The sequence below is a fragment of the Pan troglodytes genome, chromosome 17 (genome assembly GCF_028858775.2).
Source record: "Pan troglodytes isolate AG18354 chromosome 17, NHGRI_mPanTro3-v2.0_pri, whole genome shotgun sequence".
Classification (NCBI taxonomy): Eukaryota; Metazoa; Chordata; class Mammalia; order Primates; family Hominidae; genus Pan; species Pan troglodytes.
In genome coordinates, this window is record NC_072415.2 from 24,050,570 (window position 1) to 24,074,780 (window position 24,211).

General features: G+C 37.3%; 1 protein-coding gene across 9 annotated transcripts in view; it reads right to left on the minus strand.

Annotated features, from left to right (window-relative positions):
• Positions 1 to 24,211, minus strand: part of ARHGAP28 (Rho GTPase activating protein 28) — a 184,259-nt gene that overhangs the window by 68,884 nt on the left and 91,164 nt on the right. For 7 of the 9 annotated variants that reach the window (XR_001711230.4, XM_009433673.5, XM_009433672.5 and 4 more), the window contains exons 2-3: positions 19,720 to 19,922; positions 9,337 to 9,554 (exon numbers count right to left, since the gene is read on the minus strand). Coding sequence is in view for 7 of the 9 variants with exons in the window: in XM_009433673.5 (XP_009431948.1) it covers positions 9,337 to 9,554; positions 19,720 to 19,922 (421 nt within the window). In the remaining 2 variants the exon portion in view is untranslated. Of the gene's footprint in view, positions 1 to 9,336; positions 9,555 to 12,209; positions 12,469 to 19,719; positions 19,923 to 24,211 lie in introns of those variants that run through there. The other 2 variants (XR_010152026.1, XM_063795940.1) reach the window with 1 other exon arrangement.

The window sequence follows — 24,211 nt, forward strand, 5'->3', positions numbered from 1 at the left end:
ACCAAAATAGAAGGCAGAGCCAGGTGGGACACAAGGCTCACAGAAACCCATTTTTTGGAAAGGCTTCAGTGTCTGCTCTGACTTGCCCTCCTCTGGCTGAGGGGTGAGACACTGGCTGCAGCAAGGGGAATGGGGACAGCAGAGAGGGGCAAACACCTCGGGCCAAGTGTCCTGGTGGGAAGGAAGGTATGACTGGAAGGTGTTAGCACACTTCGGAAAAATATAATAAAATTAGAAAAAGGATTGAATTAGAAAAAAAAATAGAGACAAAATCTGCAAAACAGGATTGCTCACAGCACCCGCTGACTACACTCCACGTCCAGACCTCGGTCTACCTTCAGGCAACAGAAGAGCGGCCAGAACACAAACTGGCCACATCCAAACCACTCAGCAGACTCTTAGGAGAGACCAAGAACCTGCTTCCAGATAGAGTGCCCCACATGAAATCTATGTAACATAAAAAGAAACTGTACAGAAACAAAACACCATCATCATCATCATCGCCATCTTCATCACATCAAGGGTGGGAAAAGGAATTATTCTTGGAACAGCAAAGAATCCTTCTTCCCTTAACAGGAAGGAAAAAAACTAAAGTTAAAGAGAAGGAAACATACTGGAGTATAACAGAGGAAAGTTTCTCACTGTAAATGGTCTGCCACCATGAATCCAGGTGGAGGCAGGTGTCAGCAAACCCCCGTCCTTCTATCGCTCCTATTCACGATGCACCATTTCAAAAGGTGGACCCAAGCTTCATGACACATGGTATAGATCATGCATGGGATTCATCTCATAGAAATAAAGCCTTCTACTGAGACAGATTCATTGGCAGTCATGAACTCAGATTAGCATTCTTTGAAACTCTGTACTAAAATGGACAAGATGGGCTCTGATGTAATGTGTTCACTTCCTGTGCTAGATAGTGTACTTTTTCCCACTTATCACTACACATTTAAGATGACATAGTGCTGCTTCCCATGATATTTACATTTAGAGTGGTACATATATACCATGGAATACTATGCAGCCATAAAAAGGAATGAGGTCATGTCCTTTGCAGGGACATGGATGGAGCTGGAAGCCATTATCCTCAGCAAACTAACACAGGAACAGAAAACCAAACACTGCATGTTCTCACTTATAAGTGGGAGCTGAATGATGAGAACACATTATGGACATATGGTGGGAAACAGCACACAGTGGGGCCTGTCCAGGATCGGGGGAGGGAGAGCATCAGTAAGAACAGCTAATGGATGCAGAGCTTAATACCAATGTGATGGGTTGATCTGTGCAGCAAGTCACCATGGCACATGTTTACCTATGTAACAAACCTGCACATCCTGCACATGTACCCCAGAACTTAAAATAAAAGCTGAAGAAAAAAATGCAATTCTAATTCCAACAAAGAAAGATATTTACCTTTATAAAATAACTGATCTGGGCATGGTGGCTCATGTCTGTAATCCCAGCACTTTAGGAAGGAAGAGGCTAGGAGTCTGAGACCAGCCTGGGCAACATAATGAGATCTCATCTCTATAAAAAATTTAAAAATTAGCTGGGCATGGCAATGTGCAGTTGTAGTCCCAGCTACTAGGGTGGCTGAGGTGGGAGGACTGATTGAGCCCAGGAGTTCCAGGTTACAGCGAGCTATGACTGTGCAACTGCACTGCAGCCTGGGTGACAGCAAGACCCAGTCTCAAAATGAAAAGAAAATAACTGAAATGTCAAAATATTTCTTATGGTGGGAATTAAATTAATACTAAAGGATACATGGAGGGTAGCTCAAGATTTTCCATTATGAGCTCATCCAAGAGAACAAAATTGATCTGACATCTTCCCCCACACTTTGACTTCTGGCTGCAGCTATTGCCGTGGGTGTTGTTATTTTTGTTATTAAAGGTAGGGCATATAGTTATTTGTGAATTTAACTATTTATTTATTCCTGAGTTTAAGAGTCTCCTTTTTTCTTCATTGTTTCCATATAAGTGGGCATTTTTTTCATTAGTTTTTCTAACTGTCTTGAAATAATTATTTTTTCTAACCTCCTTACACTCAGTTTCCCTTGCCTTAACTTACCAGTTGACCGTTTCTACAGGGAATTGATAATACCTCCTCTTTATCCAGAGTCACATCCAAAAGAGGAGTTGGGATACAAAAAATCATCTGGCTATTGAAAAAAATGAAAGTGCATTTTATTTATGTTTCCGAAATTTAATTGTGCAATAAATCACTTGTTATGTATAATATGTGTACATTCATACAGATTTGTGGAGATAACCATAGCTATGATTACCTATGCACTCGTCATTGCATTTAGCAATTTATCAACCCATACTGAGCACCTACTAAATGCCAGGCACATTAATAGACACTATTCTCTGTGGAAGACACTATCAACTGTGCACCCCAAATCCAGTCTGTTGTCTTCCTTAAGTGTCCTGATTGTTTTTATGAAAGCCAAAAAGAAAGACAAAAAGAAACTGGATTCATGGTAGGGAATAACACCACCTACATCGTCTTCTTCAGAGAGAAAAACAAACTCATATTTGTATAACACATTATTTCTTGTGTTTTCTGTTAGGTGCAGCCAAATGTATATATATGTTATATAATCATTTTTACAGCATACTATATATTTATATAGTCAATTGTACATCAATTCCACTTTTAGCTAGTTGCTTATCAATTATGAAGCTGGAGATAAATTAAATCGACTATTTTGCCCAGTTAAATGTGTTACTGAAAGGAACATTTAATTCAGATCTTATGAATGTTGGAAAATGTATTTGGGTACTGGAATTCTGCTCACGCTGAACAGGACTGTAAACCATGCGTGATGTATCCAGAGACTGATTTAACATTTTTGATTTAATATACAACTAAAACAAGGGTTAAATGTCTATTCCTTTATTATAAAAACTCCATTGAAAAACTAAATGTATTAGATATTTAGTGAAATCATAACATTTCTTTGAACCCATAGAAATTGTCATTCTTCACCTTGCCTGTCCATATTTTCTAAGTTTCCAATAACAATTATGTATTACTTTCATTGTAAGAAAAAACACATTTATTTTCTGAAAGGAATAAGTACTACTGAAAAATCAGCACAAGAAAATTCAATCAAGATAGCAAAATGCACAGGCTACCTTCTCCTGTCCCTGCAAATTACTCCAAGTGTCAAAAGATATGTCTTTTTAAACGTGCAGTTCTAAAGACCACTGAACATTTCCATTAACAGAATAGAAATTGTTGGAAGTTCCTGGCAGATAAAAATCAGGCAGGAATGGTTTGATAGGGGTAGAGGAAAACCTCAGCCTGTAAAAAGGCACAAGAGAAAAATGCGTAGAAAGTAAAGGCTGATCCAGAAAAAGCCCATTTCCAGAACCAAAATAAAAGGATCAGGGAGGCACCCCACTCAGAAGAACCAAAGTAACTGGAAAATATTTTTCAGAACAAAGAGGCCAGGCAGACCCTTCCCTCCCAGACACTGAAGAGCAGGCAGTAGTTAACTCTCGGTGATGAGTGACACCTGCCTCGGTGGCAGTGGCGGCTGTCCCAGTGAGGGTGTTGTAGGCAGAAGGCTGAATTGCATTTCACTTGGAGCCTTCTAAAAGGAAATATAGCAATTTATCAACCCATGCTGAGCGCCTACTAAATGCCAGGCACATTAATAGACACTATTCTTTGTGGAATAGTGTATAAAAAGAGAAGTTCAGTTTGCTTGAAAAGGAAATAAATTACAGTTCTTCAGGACTCCCATGACTTTGGCATTGATACCATACGTACATGTCTTTTAAAAAATATTTTACTTTTTTTAATTTTTATATTATCAACATGGAATTTTTAAACTTAAAAATATGACTCATACAAACATAAAATGGGCACATGTCAAATGTTATTTTTTAATTTCTAATTTTTGTGGGTACATGGTAGGTATATATATTTACGGGGTATATGGGATATTTTGATTCAGAGGTGTCATAATCCCGTATGTATGTGTCTTAAGTGAAGGATGACAGTAAACACACTTCACCATTCAAAAAGGCCCAGACTCCTATTCACAGGAGAGTTCTGGGAGAAAAGAGGACCATACAACTCCCATTACCATACTAATCAATCTGTCAATCTAGTCATTTCTTAATTAACATAAATCAACACCCAAGGATCAAAGTCAACAGAGCAACAACAACGGAAGAGAAAAACAACGATGCAAAAATAAACACATGACTCTGAAGGGAGCAGAAAATTCAAGGAAAAGAAGAGAACTTGAAATTTAAGGTTTAATTTAGTTATTACCTTCAGAGTGCTGAGAGGCTACTGCAGTCAAGAAACAACAACAGATGCTAGCTATAATGAAAGGGAAGTCAGGGCAAGGGGAGGGGCTTCAGTAAATTAGCAATATGACCATTAAATTTTTTTTCTTTTTGAGACAGGATCTATCATTCTGTCTTCCAGGCTGGAGTTAAGTGGCCCAATCATGGCTCACTGCAGCCTTGACCTGCCAGGCTCAAGTGATTCTTCCACCTCAGCCTCCTGAGTAGCTGAAACAACAGGCATGGGACAGCAGGTACGTGCCACCACAACTGGCTAATTAAAAAAATTTTTTTTTGTAGAGACATGGTCTCGCTATGCTGCCCAGGCTGGTCTCAAACTCCTGAGTTCAAGCCATCCTCTTGCCTTGACCTCCCAAAGTGCTGGGATTACAGGTGTCAGCCATCATGCCTGGCCAAATTTTTAAAGAATGAAGGCATAAATGTTAAAACAGCCATGGCCAAAATAAGCTTGGAAAATATAAGAACATTTAAGAGACACAGAGGTTCAATCCAAACAGTGCAACAATCATCTAACAGGAGTTTCAGAAGGAGATAACTGAGAAAATAAAGTGAACAAACAAATACTTGTTTTAAATGCTAGAAGAAAATATGTAGAACCTGAAAAATGAACTAGTTCTCAGATTGCAAGGGCTCGCTTAGTACTGACCAGGATGAATTTTTTAAAAAGATAAAGTTGGTGAAATTTCAAGTTTCCAGCAATAAAAATAAAATTCAAAAGCTTCCCCATCTGTTATGTAAAGGAACAGGATTGATGCAGACATTGTACTTCCCCACAGCAATGGTACATAAGAAAAGATAATGGACCCACATCTTACAAACTCTGAAGTCAAGTGATTTTGAGCATGGGATTCTTTGTGCAAAAAAAAATTAAGAGAAGAACCAGCATAATCTACATATCTATTTTCTAAATTACTGAATTTATAGATAAGTATAAGATAAATACTTATATCTTTATAAGTATTTTATACAATATAAAGATATAAGTATCTTATAATTATCTATCTTACTTATATCCTTACTAGATAAGTATATTGGGTCAAATTTATACATCTAAGATTAATGCAAAATCTCCTTATGAAACTGATTATAAGACTTCACTAAGAAAGTGAAATGGAAAATCTTAGGTAATTATTCAATTAATGTAGGTAAATGATGCCAAAGAAAGAATAAGAAGGGATAGGGAGGGAGACGAAGGGATAGGGAGGGAGACGAAGGGATAGGGAGGGAGACGAAGGGATACGGAGGGAGACACACAATTGGTGGGGGGGGGGTTGGGGGGGGGAGAGAGAGAGAGAGAGAGAAGAGAAGGACCCCAGAGACACAAGACAGGAGGAGGAACTGAGGAACTGGTGTTTATGTTGTCAAATTCAAATAGAAAACTGAAAAAGTTCAGGTACATTCTCTAGAAGCTTCCAAATTTCTTGCAAAAACAGATGCTGAATTTTTTAGGAAACAACATCTGTGAAGATGTTTCTTAGGCCTTATATATTGTAAATATTTTTTCAAAAGTGAGATTTATGTAGCTTTTTACATCTCTGACAAGGAACAATCTGAATTTTCTAAGCAACTTATACAATGCCAAACTTAAACACTGATTTCATTTCACTGACTGTGCTATTTTCCAAGACAGCACAAGCCCTTTGACTCCCTAGAATACATGGTCTTTCTTTCTCCTGTGCCCACCCACTTCCTTAGTCCCCATTCTCAATTCTCTCTAGAACTGAGACTTCAGCAGCAGGACTGGGAGGAAAGAGAGGCAGGCAGACGGAAGGAAGAACCCTGGGCCATTCCTCACTCCTCACCACAAATGCACCCTGTTAGGCCCTTTTTGGTCTTTCCAGGAGTTAGACACCAGTTTATTCCATTTGCCTGTCTCAGTGAAGCGAAAGAAATTTTATTTTGAGGAACTGAGCACTTTATCTTTCCCTTCGTGGTCTAAATGAAAGAAGAAGAAGATGCACAAAAAATACCCTTTACCTTGCTGTTTTTACATTACTAGAAGTCCAAAGTCTTAGGAAATCTGAAGAGAATAGTTATGCATTCTCTAGTAATGCACTGAGTAAATGGAGGATTTGGGAAAAGCCTAGAAACGCAGTTTCCTAGAGAAAAGCAAAATTCAAAGTCTGAAGCATTTGGAAATAGAAGTGAGAAAGGCAGCATGGATGCAAAGATTTTAGGACCCTCTCAAGATGATCCTGGACACAACTGAAAAATAACCCAGGGAATTTTTTGTTTTCAGAAGAATTCCCAGGCTCAGGCCCTCCTTTTATTTACAGTAATAGCAAATCACCCACTTGCAGTTTTTCTAGTCTCCCACCAGCTGGAGTCTACTAGGTACTGTGTATCTTTGGGATCCACTTTGGGGGATACAAGAAAGGAAGAAAGAAGCCACCAGAACAGAAGGGTATCCCAGTGCTCCAGCTAGAACCCAGCAGAACATCTGAGCTTGCCATACCTGAATGCTTAAAAGTGGAAAGAAGGAGAGCTGCTCTTCATTTATTTTAAAAGAAAATCCATTTGAAAGATGAATTTCGAATGAACATGAATGATCATGACAAGTCAAATGCACATCATAAGTCAAATGAACATGAATGACCATCATAAGTCAAAGGTATTAATTAGACCTTCAGCCTAGGAAACAAAGTTTTCCTTTTTCTAATATACCACCCTGAAACAAATTTGTCAATAAATCTCGAAGATTTAGTACAAATAGTACAATTCATATTTGCTTTCCTCTTTCCTTTCTTCAAACACCAAATAAAATGCAAGTGAAGGGGGAGGCTGACTTAGAAACTTGCACTAACTCTTAATCTAAAAAAATTATGGCCGGGCGCGGTGGCTCACACCTGTAATCCGAGCACTTTGGGAGGCCGAGGCAGGCGGATCACGAGGTCATGAGATCGAGACCATCCTGGCTAACAGGTGAAACCCTGTCTCTACTACAAATAGAAAAACAAAATTAGTCGGGCGTGGTGGCGGGCGCCTATTGTCCCAGTTACTCGGGAGGCTGAGGCGGGAGAATGGCGTGAACCCGGGAGGCGGAGCTTGCAGTGAGCCAAGATTGCGCCACTGCACTCCAGCCTGGGCGACAGAGCAAGACGCCGTCTCAAAAAAAAAAAAAAAAAAAATTATGTTGGTTAATGTGAATCTAACTAAAACAAAGCATTTGAGTACTGCTTCTCAAGTAGAAAGTCCCTGAAGACTTTCAAAAACATTGTTAAGAAGTATAATAGCCTTTTCAAAACCCACAAGACACGTTACTTGTCCTTCATTTATTTGGTTGTTGTTGTGGAGTCTATCCCAATTTCCCATAAAATCATCCCTTGGTACTGCTGCAGTATCATAGCATAAAGGACTCTAAGTGCCACTAGACATAAGGACCACAGTTGCTGATCATAAACCATGATGCTGCTGGGTGATGTCTGAATAAGAACATCTGATACAGATGGTCAGATGAAAAATACCAAAATGTCAGGCCCAAGGAATTTAAACCAGCAAGGCAACCTTTTACTACAGTAGGCATCTTGGTCAGGACACCTGTAGCTAATGTCCTTGCCTCACATTGTGGAAGTCGCCTTTACTCAGTTACAGCTGTAGACAATCCCACCATCCAGAAAGACACAGGTTTACACTGGGTTGAAAGTCCAAATAGCTCAGAACTCAAAATGCACTTACCGTAAGTTATATCATTATATATGGCAGAAGATTCTAGAACTATGTTATTCAATACATAAGCTACAAGCTACATGTGACTGTTCATATTTAAATCTATTAAGATTAAGAAAAATTAAAAATTCAACTTCTCACACTAGCCACATTTAAAGTGTTGGTAGTCATATGTATCTGGAGCTACCATACTGGACAGAAGTAGACTATTTCCATCACTATAGAAAGTTCTAAAGGACAGTGCTATTCTAGGACACTGTTAGCACAAATGCAAAGGTTAACTGGGCCTATATGAGCCACCTTGGCAACTACCCAATGTGATTACTTTATCTAAAAGAAGATATGACTTACAGACCTTAAGTAATTCAAATTGGAGACTGTCTTCAACCATGATTTCTACTCAATACCCCTGAAGTTTTAATGTATGCCATTATTGATACTATAATTAATCAGACAAGAAACCTAAATCAGAGTGATTAACTAGCTTGCCCAGGTAACTTATCTCTAATTGCAGCTGACCATCAAATTTCCTTTTTTCTATATACTAGTTATCCCAAATGTTTCAAGAATCCCATCTGCATAGAACCTAACCTAGGATCTTGCACAGATAATGCATCTGTCGCATCTGTGATGCAATTATTGTAATGTAACATTGCAATTGTGCAATGAATAAATGAACAAGTAAGCTATAAGACAGAGCTAGCAGTAAAACCAATGTAGACATAGGAAAACATGAGTAATAGCCTTAGATGTAAAATTGTGGACACGAAATTGCTAAGGGTAAGCTAGAACTTCAACCAGCCGTTTATCATAAAACACGGGATGTTTCCCTTATGGTTTTCCGAATCATTCTCTTGCCCACTTAATTAATGCTGGTATCTTCCATTTTTTGACCATTTTAATTTATCTGAACATAAAGGCTACCCTACCCAATCTCTCATCCCCACCCCCCATTCAACCAAACCACCTGGTCTTGCTTACTTCCCTAGGACTCCTTTGCCCGACCACAGAGTTTCCATTCAGTGCTTAAATTTAAGTAAAGGGTCCCCGGATCCTACCCACAAAGACTTGTTCCACTGCCAAAGAAGTCACTCTCTGATTTCAACATAGGGAATAAGTTTAGTATTAAGGGAGATTGCAGTACAGGAGATAAGAAATGATCACTTAAGTTCAAACTTTAAAAATATGCACTGTGCTGTCTGCTTTAGTTTTCTCAAAAAGTTAGAATGGAACCACCCAACCAGACATTTCTGATATTTTTTCCACCCCAGCCCCACCCTACCCCATCCCCAGTCAAACTAGGCACCTTTTGAGCCATGTTTGAGCCATTACTTACAGGAGATTCACTGACTCCAAAAATGTCTCTGACATCCCTGATAGATTGCTTATTCTTTTTCCTCATGGTTTGGGTATAGGTATTGTATCTCTTTTCCACGGCAGCTGCTTGGGTTCGAGTCAATGTAGAGAGCAAGGCTTTGCCATCTTCCTCTTCATCACCTGAGATCAGAGTTGATAAACCCACATCTTGCAGCCATTCTGCTTCAAGTTCTCCTTCTGTGAAAGGACATTACCAAGAGAGGGTTAGAATATTTTCTGTATGATTGGATGCCATGTGAATATCAGACAAGAAGTATTGGTAAATAATATTTGTATTTTTTTCTACAGTAATTATGGGAAAGAACTACAAGAATGAATGAAAGTCTGCACTGTATTTTTAAAATAAGTCAAATTTTAAAGTATTTTCTAATAGAGTAAGGTAATTGGCAGACTTGGTAAGGTAAATTTTCCTGCTAGAGAGTTAAACATGAGCCATATCTGGCCTACTAATTTCAAAAAGTGACAAAACATGAATATTTAAAGTAAAACTATAATAGAAAAAAACCATTACTTAATGGAATACAAATTGGTTTTTCAATCACTCACATGGAGGTTCAAATGCCAGGGCCACCATTCACCAGCTGCCTGATTCCTAAGTCTTACGATATCTCGAGGCCTCAGTGTCCTCTCAGCAAAATAAGTATAGTGAACCTGTAGAGTTTTATGTTGTCTTGGCATCCCTTTTGAATATGGGCTTAACTTTCTCATACCAGAAGCAGGGCTTAGTCACTCTTGATGTGGTTTCCAGGTGTCCAACTCCTCCCAATTGCTCCATATAGCAGATCCAGGTATCTGCCTTATACAATCACCTCTTGGTGATGACTTCCTATCAGACAGCTGGATACAACCTGCCTGACTCATCCCACCAACCCACACCCACTACATGAACTGCACAGATAAGGTGCAGTGACCACCTCTCAGTCACAGAGCGACTCCCTGCTTGCTCTAAACCCGCCAATTAGGACTCCTGGTGGGAAACCTGCTTGGGTAATGCTTGGATCCTAATTGAGGCTCTGGTCCCCAGGTCCCTCACTCACTCTCACTCTTTCCTGTTCCCTGCCTGCTTGTTGATTGCAAGTGTCCCGGATGGCTGCCCCTTCCTATTGGCCCTGAGAGACGAGCTGCCATCTTCTCCCTGGGATCTGTTCTTTCTCTTATTTCATGTGTTTTGCTGAGTTGCCTCCTCTGTGTCTCACCTGGCCAACACACCTGAACCTAGCTTATTTCCAGTCAGGGCTCTCTTCTTATAGCATCTGCCAGTACAAACGAGTTTCCTGTAAGAGGGACACCCAGTCATGGGTTGAACATGAAGGTTTTAGGCCACCCACCAGGATAAAGAGGTATCCTGTGAAAGGCAAACATCAGTGACCAAATCCCCTGTAGCTCCATCAGAGCAGGGTTAGTTTATAGCTGCTCACCCGAGAGAGACCTCAAGACCAAATTAGAGAAAAATACAACAGTGAGAGTAATAATAACAAAAGGATTAGGTGCCTATGAGGATTTTTTTAAAAATCAATGTATTTATGACAGGTAGCAAAGAATCTGGAACAAAGTCGGTATTCAATTGATGTTCATTCTCCCACCTTTCTCCTTATTCTGAATGTTAATCTCTTTTTTTCAGAAGAAAATTCGAAAACCTAAAATTCCTCAATATATAGAAATATAAGGAAATCAGAATAACAGTGTCCTGTAACAGAAAATCTACTACACATATGTTTCTGGGAACTATGCTAAGGAGGCATTACCCAAGTGAGGGTTGTTTAAAGAGCAGATTAGACTAATTTGTAAACAGCATGCCAAAGCATTAGTCTAGTACTGGATTCTGCTTACATTATTGCATCACTGGTGTATAAACAAAGCCTTTGATGTGTATTACAGGCCCAGTTTCTTAGCTAGGCAAATATTTAATTTGCTATCTTAATTGTTCATTTGCTTTGTAAGCTGTCCCTTTAACAAAAAAATGAAAAGTGAATTGATGATTGGCAGCCGTAATCTAAGTAGTAAGCCCTTTAAGTTAAGAGTTATGACATGGAGCTCTTCCTTAAGCTATGGATAAGCTTTTAATTTCTGAAGACAAAATTTACAATTTAGTATTTAATATGTTAATATTAAAATTTTAAAAAGTTGTTTTTCCCCTCCACCTATGTAAGGAGTAATGAAAGAGTGGGAGGAAAGAGTACTTGGTAGGACTGGAGTTGACATAAATCAGAGGTGAGGAGGGTCTAAGTCCTTAAACTGCAGCCTAAGTAGGATGTATGTTTTCCATAGGTAAGAAATGTTCAGGGCAGATACCAGTATTACTCCTGTTGGCTGCTCACTCTAGTTGTCAAATGCGTAACTTCAACACAGAGAACTCCTTTGAATTTCAGTTCCATATATCTGACTGCCTATTCAATATCCACTTGGCTCTGTCATTCATATGTCATATTCACTGTGTTCAAACCTGAACTCGTATTTCTCACTCCCAATTCTAGGCCTCTTTCAGGATTCCGTATTTCAACACACGAAACCCACCATCCAATGTAATTAGGCAAGAGAATAACCAGGAGGCATTCTTGACATCTCCCTCTCTTTCACACATCAACTCCAACACATCCCCAAGGCCTTTTCATATTGCCTCGTTATTACTACTCAAAAGGTCCACCTTCCTTTATCTCTTCTGCCGTGACCCTGGTCAGAGCTACATCCTCTCTCTTGTGGATTGCTGTGATAGACTCGCGACAGTTCCTCCTGTGCCATTCTTGATCCCCTTCTAATCTATTATTCATATTATAACTAAATGAGCCCTTTCAAATGAAAACAAAAATAATTCTACAGTGTGAAACGGCTTACATTTCTGGACATGCTTATACCATACTCTCCTCCTCTCCTGTTCTCTGGCAATACTGGCCTACTTTGGATTCCTCAAAAACTCAACATTCTATTTTGTCACAAGGTCTTTGGACATGTCAGTCCTTCTACTTGACCTCATAATTACTGGCCGCCCATCTTTCAGATCTCAGTTTCTACATCTTTTTCTCAGGAAAGCCTCTTTTTCCCTGAACTCATCAAGATAAGGTCATGTCCTATTGCTATCAATCCTAACACTGCTGTTTCTTCTTCCTCCAAGTAATTTTCTCCTCCAAATATATTTATATTATTTCATTAATTACTTTCTCTTCTACTAGATTATCAACTCCTTGAGAGAAAAAAAATTCTGCTTTTTTTTTAATCACTCTAACACCAACACCTTCCAGAGTGCTCTATTAGAGAGGCTGTATTCCTTATCGTGCTCTAAAGGGAGTTCATTTTAGTTCCCACAGTTAACTTGACTGGACTCATAACCTCCACTGCTTGCCCTGCTCTATGCAACATCTGTAATCTTGGTTAGTTAAAAACAGCTTTCAGCAGTTGTTTTTAAATGGGATGCTTAGAGTCTCCATATATATTCCCTAACTGACTCCCAGATAAAATGTGGGGCAATCTGAACATCAAAATAAATGACAGTAAAAGATAAACCCACTAAATAAACCAGGAGTCCATTCTGATATAAAGAAATAACTTGGTGTAGAGTGGGATGTTTATACAGTTTGAAGGTACCTCCCAAGATAACAGTAATTACAAAAAATGAAATGACTAAGTTCACACTGGAGAAACCTTGCATGTATATATCACCTTAAGTAAGTGATTGAAGTGGACATCATCAGTGACAGAACAAATTAAAATTATGAGCCACCTGACAGGATGCCATAAGAAGAACACAACATCACAACTTGCCAAAGATGTATAACCTGAGTCTAAGTCATCGGGAAACATCAGACAAACCCAACTTGTCTGATGTAGAGGAGCATCTATAAAATTACCTGCAATTTTCAAGTGTCAAGGTCATAAAATTCAAAGAAAGGCTAAGAAACTGTTCCAGACTGTAAAGGGGAGAGAGAGAGAGAGAAAGAGAGAGAGAGAAGAAAGAGAAACACGTTTTTCAATTAAATATAACAAGTGATTCTAAACTGGAGGGTTTCTTTTTTTGTCATAAAAGGTAATCTAGAAACGATAGCAGTCTGAGGACTGGATGATAGTAATATAATAAAAATAATGTATTAATTTTAATAGTATGTTGTGATTATACAGCGAATGGCTTTCTCTCTATATAAGTGTGTATGTATATATACATATAATACCTAAAGTACTTGGGAGTGATAGAGCATCAGGATGGCAAGTTACTCTCAAATGGTCCCTGAAACTGTCTTTAAAACTGTACTTGTGACTTCCCTATATGTTTGGAATTATTTCAAAATTAAAAGAATATAAGTACATATGACAACTTAAAGCAAAAATGACAACGTTGCATTGATGTATGTACAACATATGCAGATGTTATACATAAAACAATAGTACAAACCACTGGGCATGAAGAAGAATGAAATTCTACTGCTGCAAGATTCTTATATTTGATATAGTGAATGAAGCATAGTATTTATCTAAGTAGACTATGATAAGTTATGGATGAATATTAAAATGCCTGAACAGCAACACCACCAATTAAAGCAATATAGCTGAAATGTAAGCATAGAAACTATGAAGAAATTGTGAAGAAAAACACAGACAGATACGTAGAGAGTAAATGGATGAAATAAGATATATCTTGCAAACAATAACCCTATAACCCTAAGAAAGCCAGAATGACTATATATTATTAGACGAAGCAGACTTCAAGACGGGGAATATTACTAAGAGTATTGAGGAAGCTCATTTATAATGATAAAATGAGTCAATTCAACAAGGAGTAACAATCATAAATGTATATGCACCCAATAACATAGTTTCAAATTATAAGCAACAAACAGAACAAAAGGAAAAAATAGACAAATACACAATAAAAGTTAGAGATTTTAACAACTTCTCTCAGTACTTGTTAAATCAATCAAAGATTAGTAAGAACATAATAAATGTGATTAAAGTTACCACCACCTTAATCTAATGAGCATTTACAGAACACCACACTAACCAACAAGTAAAACACATTCTTTTTAAGTGCACATGGAACCTTGACCAAGACAGACAATATTCTGAGCCATAAAATAAGTCTAAATTTCAAAACTGAAACATATAAACTATGTTACATAACACAATTTACTTAGAAATCAATAACAACATGTCTAGAAAAAAACCCCAAAATTTGTAAATTAAAAAATACACAAAGAAATTGAGAAAACATTTAAAACTGAATAATAAGGAAGATATATCAAAATTTGTGGGATGGAGTGATAGCAATGCTTATAAAGAAGTGTACATATTCAAAAAGATGAAAGATTTAAAATTAATGGTCTAGGTTTCCATCTTAAGAACCCAGGAAAAAAGCACATTAAACACAAAAACATAAACAAAAGGAGATGTAGATTTTACTAATTTGTTTTCAAAGAACCAACATACTAGAAAAGCACATTATATAATTCAACACCCATTCACATTACTGCCAGAAAAACTAGTAATAGAAAGACATCTGGTAAAGAGCATTTACGGAAAGTTTACAATTACCATCATGTTTAATGGTGAGTACTGAACCCGTTCCCTGTAAAACTGGGAACATGACAAGGATATGTAAGTGCTGTCACCACTTCTATTTAACTTGTACTAGAGGCCCTAGCCAGTACAATAAGGCAAGATAAAAAATAAAAGCACAAAATATCAGAAAGGATAACTGTCTCTATTCATAGATGACCTGTTTGCTTATGTAGATAATCCTAAGAAATCTAGTAGACAACCACTAGAAAATCATTTTAGGAAGGTAATAGTATATAACATCAAGATACAAAAATGAACTGTATTTCTATATGCCAGCAACAAACAACTGAAAAGACAGAGGCAAACCCAATTAAAAGATCTCATTAAGAATATGAATGGACAAGTCACAAGCAGTGAGAAAATATCTGCAATACATATATCTGACAAAGGACTTGTATCAAGAATATACAGTAATAAAAAGTTTTAATAAAAAGTCAGTAATAAAAAGTTTTAAAAAATAGTCAAGAGTTTTCACAAAGCAAGATGCATGAAAAGACAATAAGCACAAGAAAAAAGTTCAACATCGTTAGTCATCAGCAAAATGTAACTACAACCATAATGAGATACCCCACATATCCACTAGAATCACTCATATGATGGAGACTGAAAGCATCAAGTGTTGCAATGATGTGGAAATGGAACTGTCTGTCATACACTGCTGGAAGGAGTGTAAAATAGTACAACTACTTGGAAAAATGCTGGCAGTTTCACAGTTTCTTATGTAGTTAAACATTCTATGAAAAATACATACATCCAAGAGAAATAAAAACATACCTATACAAAAAGACTTTCACAAGATTGCTCATAACAGCATTATTCATTGTAAGCAAAATTGTAAACAAGGCTCAAATTAAAAGTAGATGGATAAACAAATTGTGGCATATTCATAAAATGGAATATTACTGTTATGGGTTGAGTTATGTTCCCCAAAACATATGTTGAAGTCTTAAATCCTGGTTATCTATGAATATAACCTTATTCGGAAACAAAGCTTTTGCAGACACAATTAAGATGTAAATTGAGATGAGGCTGGAATACTATGCAGTCATAAAAGGATGAGTTCATGTCCTTTGCAGGGACATGGATGAAGTTGGAAACCATTTTTCTCAGCAAACTAACACAAGAACAGAAAACCAAACGTCACATGTTCTCACTCATAAGTGGGAGTTGAACAATGAGAATACATGGACACAGGGAGGGGAACATCACACACCAGGGCCTGTCAGGGGCTGGGGGGCTAAAGGAGGGATAGTCTTAGGAGAAATGTAGGTGAAGGGTCGATGGGTGCAGCAAAACACCATGGCACGTGTATATCTATGTAACAAAATTGCACGTTCTGCACGTGTACCCCAGAACTTAAAGTATAATAATAATAAAAAAAAAGAATAGCATTCACATTATAACATTGTAAAGAAAAAAAAAGAAAGAGTGAATAAAATCCAGAATTTGGTAGCACAGTAGGGTGACTATAGTTAACAATAATCTATGGCATATCTTATAATAACTAATAGAGTGGAATTGGAATGTTCCTAACACAAATAAATGATAAATGAAGTGCAAAAAATTGAGATGAAGTCATACTGGAGTAGGGTGGGCCCTTAATCTAACATAACTGATATCTTTATAAGAAGAAGAGAAGAAACACAGACAAAAATAGGGAGAATGCTATGGTCTATGGAGACAGAAAATGGCACAATGTGGTGTCAACAGCCAAGGAACACCAAGGATTGCCAGCAACACCAGAAGGTAAGAGATAGACATGAAACGCATTCTCCCCTAGAAGTTTCCAGGAGAGCATGGCCCAGCTTGACACCTTAATGCTGGGCTGCTAGTCCTGCTGTTTTAAGCCACTAGTTTTGTGGTACTTTGTTACAGCAGCCCTAGTAAACTGAAACAAACTACTTAATAGTAAAAAGAAATAAACGATTGATATCCTACTAGAATCTCAAAAATATGCTCAGTGAAAGAAGCCGAACCCCAAAATAATTAATGATGCAAAAACATGGGAGCCATGGTTGTCTCTGGCCAGGGTTGGCAAGTCATTGGGAGGCATGAGACTGGGAAAAAGCATGAGGAAATTTTCTGGGTTGACTGAAATGTTATCTATCTTGATCAGCGTGAGATTATAAGAGTGCATGCATTTGTCAAAGCTCATTGAATCGTATGTTTAAGATCTGTGCAAATGCTTTAAGGAAAAAAATCTGCAAATAAATAACAAACTGTAATTAGTAGGTCTGCTTTTGTAGCAGTTAGGTTAGCAAACCTGAAAATATTTCCTGTGTATTCTAGGTTTGAGCAAATGAGTAAATATAAAGTACAGAGTGGGAGCCAGGTTTATCATTATTGGAGAAGAGAGTTACAAACACAGTAAAAGGGAAGACAGCAACAAGCCCTGTGGAGCTCAATTGAAATTGGAGGTTATCATTGTGAACTTGTGGTGTTTAATATGAATAGCTAGCTAGCTGGATAGATAGTAAGAAAAAGGGGGTAAGGGATGATAGGGATTTTCCTTTCTGTGTCTTCCTGTCTTTCTGGATCTGAAAAGGCAAAATCTAAGCAAGCAAGTAATAGGAGTAAGAATACATTTCACTGAAGGAGGATGGTTCCCTTGAATGGATTCTCGTTACGTGTGTGGTGGGGCGTTTTATTTCAAATAATATCAGATGTATGCTAATTGTGGTACATCTTAATGATTTCTTAGTCGTGAGAAAGAGACTCAGAAATGGGAATAAAGAATGAAAATACTTTCTAAAGTTTCAGTTTATCCTGCCCACTGTCTAGAAGTTAATCACTGGCTAATGGAAACACTCTTAGGTGTATACTTACTAAACTACCTTTAGTCTTTTTTGGATGTCTTACATATTTGCTTGTTGACAGACAGGGCCTGGAAGAGATGACTGACCTATGTATGCTTTTAATCCACTATGAGTAGTTTTGCTCTTTTTGAGAACTAAGGACAATTATACTGTTTATTGGTGCTTATTCCCCACTCTTCCATCTTCTGTTTAGTTTCACAAGCAATGAGTAAAGGACTCCCTATTCAATAAATGGTGCTGGGATAACTGGCTAGCCATATGCAGAAGAATGAAACTAGACCCTTACCTTTCATCATATACAAAAATTAACTCAAGATGGCTTAAAGATTTAAATGTAAGACCTCAAACTATAAAAATGCTAAAAGAAAATATAGGAAATATCCTTCCTGACATCAGTCTTGGCATAATTTTTGGCCAAGTCCCCAAAAGCAATTTCTATAAAAACAAAAATTGACAAGTGGGACCTGATTAAACTAAAGAGCTTCTACACAGCAAAAGAAACCATTAACAGAGTAAACAGACAACCAAGAGTATGGGAGAAAATATTCACAAACTATGCATCTGACAGAGGTCTAATATCCAGAATCTATAAGGAGTTTAAACAAATCAACAAGCGAAAAGCAAATAACTCCATTAAAAAATGAGCAAAGGATATGAACATATACTTTTCAAAAGAAGACATACAGACAACAAATATATGAAAAAATGCTCACCATCACTAATTATCATAGAAATGCAAATCAAAACCAAATTGAGATATCATCTCACACCAGTCAGAATGGCTACTATCAAAAAAGTTAAAAAAAAACCAAACAAACCGAAAAAAAAAAAAAAAACCACTGGCAATGCTGCAGAGAAAAGAGAATGCTTAAGTACTGTTGTTGGTGGGAGTGTAAATTAGTTCAGCCACTGTGGAAAGCAGCTTGGAGATTTCTCAAAGAACTTAAAATAGAGCTACCATTTGACCCAGCAATCCCATTACTGGGTATAAACCCAAAGCAAAATAGATTATTATACTAAAAAGACACATGCACTTGTATGTTCATCGCCAAGCTATTCACAGTTGCAAAGATATGGAATCAACCTAGCTACCCATCATTGGAGGACTGGATAAAGAAAATGTGGTACATATACAAGATGGGATACTATGCAGCCATAAAAAAAGAGTGAAATCATGTCCTTTGCAGCAATGAGAATGGAGCTGGTGGCCATAATCCTAAACAAATTAACACAGGAAGGGAAAACCAAATACTGCATGTTCTCACTTGTAAGCAGGTGCTAAACACTAAGTACCCACGAACATAAACATGGGAACAATAGACACTGTGGACTACTAGAGGGGGGAGGTAGGGAAAGAGGAATGGGTCAAAAACTTCCTACTGGGTACTATGCTCACTACCTGAGGGCAATATACCCATGTAAGAAACCTGCACATGTACCCCTTGTATATCTAAAATAAAAGTTGGAAAAAACAACAACATGGCTTTTATTTGGTGGAATACAAGACAATCTAATATAGTAATACGAGTAAACGCTTTAAGGTCAAATTTTTCTTCTTCACAATTATACTGCTAAAATTTTTCTCTCTCTAGTTAATAGTAATTAATAGTCAAGTATTAATTAATAATAACAAATGAGTAGACAAATGTAAAAGCTGTCAGAATTAGAATACTCAATCTGCTTGATGGTAATGAATCAAACCAATAGACAGGCACAGCATCCCTAAGTAGCAGTATGTAAGGCATCAATTTGTATTTTTGTTGAGGTCCAGCCCTCCTCGGGTCACGTCACCTGGGATAAAAGCCACCCTGAGCCAGTACAGTAGATATAAATCAATCAGTGGGAGTAGATCATCAATATGGCAGATTCTACTGATTCATTGGTTAAACTACTGGTGGGATGATTTCTGCCTATGAACAGAGTAACAGAGGGCAGAGAAAGAAAGCCAGTCAGCACATAGGAAGACAAATCCAGCAACTTACCATCCACAGGTGTGACCTCAGCTGGCGGTGGCTCTTCTTGCCCTCCCATGCTGCTGTCTTTAATACTTTCTATTTCCCGCCAGAAATCCTCCATGGAGGCGCTGTCTACGGAGGCTTCTGAGTTGGAACGGCTGAAGGCAGGAGGATGGAGGGATTCATTGGAGAGCATCCTGTTAATTCTTCGGCAGCGAGGAATGGATTTTCTGAGGAAAGAATAATATCTATGAATAAAAACGGGTTATGTTTTTATGTTATAAAGTCACAAAATTAAATTTAAGTTTAATTAAGTTTAATTAATTAAGTTTAAATCAAATGGAGAAGTGGAGTTACCATGGTTGAGATGGGTTTGAGGGAATAATCTCCACTCAGTGGTGGCTCTTTTAAAAAAATTCTCTATACCTTATTTATTTTTTAATTTTTTAAAATTATTTTTTGAGTAAGAGTCTTGCTCTGTTGCCCAGGCTGGAGTACGGTGGCATGATCTCGGCTCACTGCAAACTCCACCTCCAAGGTTCAAGCGATTCTCCTGCTTTTGCCTCCCGAGTAGCTGGGATTACAGGTGCCTGCCACCATGCCCAGCTAATTTTTATATTTTTAGTAGAGATGGGGTTTCACCACGTTGGTCAGGCTGGTCTTGAACTGCTGACCTTGTGATCCACCTGCCTCAGCCTCCCAAAGTGCTGGGATTACAGGCGTGAGCCACCACACTTGGCTAAAAAAATTCTCTGTACTTTATAATGACTCTGTGGCCATATAGGAATTAACATGAAAATGTTTTTAATAATTTTCACACACTCATAAAATACAAAGTTACTTATACTAGTCAAAATATGCACAGTAAAAGTTTGTTTCTGTAACCTATCTATGGTGATGGCAGAGAAGGACATAAGAGTTACTGCTCACACCCATTAGGGTGGTTATTATTAAACAAACAAACAAACAAAAAACAGATAATCACAAGCATTGGTGAACAGGTAGAGAAACTGCAACCCTTGTGCACTGTTGGCAGGAAGGTAAAATGGGGCAGCTTTCTATGGAAAACAGTATGGCAGTTCCTCAAAAAATTAAAAATAGAGCCACCAAACATGCACCTGTAATCCCAGCTATTCGGGAGGCTGAGATGGGAGAATCACTTGACCTGGAAGGCAGAAGTTTCAGTGAGCTGAGATCATGCCACTTGCACTCCAGCCTGGGCAACAGAGCAAGACTGTTTCCAAAAAAAAATAAATAAATAAAAAAGAAGGAAAATAATTTGCCTTCCTTACAAGTCAGTTTTGCTTAAAAATATAATTTTGATTGTAGGTAATACTAGAAAATATGTTACAGGCTTAAGAGGTTTAAATATGTCCCTAAATAAAATGTTCTTAAAGCAAAAAAAAAAAAAAAAAATTAAGAGCCACCATAAGACCCAGCAATTCCAATTCTGGGTATATACTCAAAAGAATTGAGAGCAGGGACTCAAAGTAATATTTGTCCCTCCATGCTAATAGCATCCACGTAATAGGTTTTGGCTATTGGCCATTCACAATAGCCAAAAGTTAGAAGCAACCCAAGTGCTATCAGCAGATTAATGGACAAGCAAAATGTGGTATAAAGGAAGGAAATTCAGACACAAGAAACAACATGGATGAAACCTGAGGACATTGTGCTAAGTGAAAAAGCCACTCACAAAAAGACAAATACTAGATTATTCCATTTACTTGTGGTGCTGAGTAGTCAAATTCATAGACAGAAAGTAGAATGGCTACTTCCAGAGGATAGGAGTGGGATGGGGCGGGGAGGAATGAGGAGTTTGTGTTGGTATGGGTTTGCAACTCCTTTCAAAGAAGCTTCTCCAAGCTTGCCTTCTTCTCTTTGGGTTCAGGTGGAATTGGACAAAAAGACCAAGACTAACTCTTAAGCAATGTATGGTCTGAGCTGTTTCACTCAAACAAGAGCCCCCAGGTGGAAAGAGGTAACTAGACCAATGGCACAGTAATGTCCACTGTGGGTTTTATGACGACTTAGGACAATTACATGTTGACATGCAGAGCAGCAGCGGATTGTTATCAAATTTAGCCATGGCTAATGTAAAGCACACTGTATTCATGAGAGTACATAGAGGCAAAATAATGTTTCCATAATAACACCAAAAAATTTCCATTTGCTCATATGCTGTACACATCTAGGAATCCTCCTGGATTTCTAAATCGCATCTAAATTTAGTAGAGATTTCTGGAATTTTATCATTGATCTTTTCATAGTATCTGACTCTAGTTCTATTTTTGAACATTAACTGACACCAAGATAGCCAATTTATTTTTTAAACCAAAACATTTCAGGAAAATATGAAATATCTACTTTTATTTTTTATGTGTTGTGTGATAAGAATTTTAGCTAGTTTTGTTTGATAACTGGGTGATAATTCTCACTGAATTCTTTATAGTTCAACAAGTCAGACACATTCTAGCAGTTGAAATACCTATGAAATTGACAAGATAGTAAGACAGTTATTATTAATTTTATTATTTGTAGGCTTTGAAGACTTTTTCCTTTTGCAATAAGACTAATACTGAAAAACACCCACAAACTCATAGAGTACTAGTATATAAACAACTACTTCTTTTAAAACTGAAATAAGTTACCACTGCTCACACAGCCTCCTGCCCTCCATGTACCAGGCTCAGAAAGAGTATATGGATATCTAAGACTTTTCTTAGTTCTAGGTTTTTTCGGCTAATTCCTTCAAAAAATAAATATGCTTGACTTATTAAAAAAAGACAGTCTTAATAGTAAACATGGACCATATTTTAAAAATTGTAATGCAGTATAAGTGTTTACGTCTAATATACAATTGTATAAAGCAAAAATGGAAGGTCTTTTCCTCCCATCTGTACCATACCAATATTGTTCTATAAACTGCTTTGTTTTCCTGACTCAAAAACATGCAGACACTTTTTTTCAAGCCAATACGGTAATACCACCTCAATGGCTGCACCTGGATATCATCACAGATCTTAGAAATTAGACAAACAAGCAGATATATCCAAACACTGAAAATATTTGAAGAAGTATGAAATTTGTGAAATAATAGGTAAATCACAGAAGACAAGGAGAAGATACATTTAGGGCTAATAATGATATTTCAATTATGGTACATAGTTTCTTATTCATGCAAAGGGTCTACTAACGGAATCTCAGGGAAGAGACCCTCATAAAACTCTGCTGGGGACAGGGAGAACAGATGTGAAATATTATTGGTCATGAGCAGCTAAGTAACACACTGGTTCCTTCTGAAACAGTCCACCCAAAGAATCCTTTAATCACAATGATCAGCTTTTTTTTGGCAAAGAAGTCAGACAGCATTTTTGGGGATAAGAGCACTTGGAAGAGCTCTCACATTTTTGGTTAGAGATACAAATGTTTTTCCTTCACCCCAGGGTGGAGAAGGAACCATGAATTTCCACTCTTGAAACATTACGTAATTTTGACCCTCAGGCCCATCCAACAGTTTGATGAGCCTTAATGGGCAGCTTCATACCTCACCATATTAGGAGAAAATGGAGTTTAGGCTTCATCAGCTGTTTTTGCCTTTTTATTTCCAAACAATACCAGGAAAATATTACATGACAAATTGAATGCAATTGTGTTACACAGAAACTTTTGTTGGAAAAACACCACAAGGTTTAAAATTAAATTTCAAGTGTACGATAATTATCATAAATTCAAAGTGGCATTAAGAAAAGATTTTATTATTCTATTTTTTCTTCCATTGTCTTTTTAGCCATAACTTATACTATATTTTAGTAGATACCAGAGATCTTTATTACTATTCACATGGAATTAGTATAACTTCACAACAGTGTAAATATCTTACAGAATATAATTCTCCCTCTACCCTTTATATTACTGTTGTCATCTATGTTGCTTCCTCAGATGTTTACATCCCCCAATAGTTATTATTGTTGTTGCTTTGAAATAGTAAGTTTTTTGAAAAACTAAATACATGGTCTTTTAAATTTATCTTTTCTAGAGTTTTTCATTCCTCCTTACATATCTGTGTTTCCACAACAGATCCTTTCTCTTCATTTTTGAGAACTTCCTTGAGCATTTCTCTCGCATTCCTTAGCATTTCTTGTACTGTGGATCTGCTGACAACAAATTCCCTCAGCTTTATTTCTGAATATGTTTTTAATTTATTTCCATTTTTGACAAATATTTTTTACTGGGCATAGAACTCTAGGCTGGCAGTTTTTGTTTAACTCCTTTTAAAGAAGTCATTCCATTGTCTTGTTGAGTCTATTGATTCTGATGAGAGTCAGTTACAATTCTTTGATGTTCTTTTAAATATAGTATCTGTTCTATCTGCTCATAATAGATTTTATCTTTATCTTTTGCTTTTAGCAATTTGAGTGTAGTTCTCAATTCTGATTGAGGTTTACTGAGCTTCAATCTGTGGGCTAATGTCTTTCATCAATTTTGGAATATATCCACATCCATTTTCTCTTCCAAT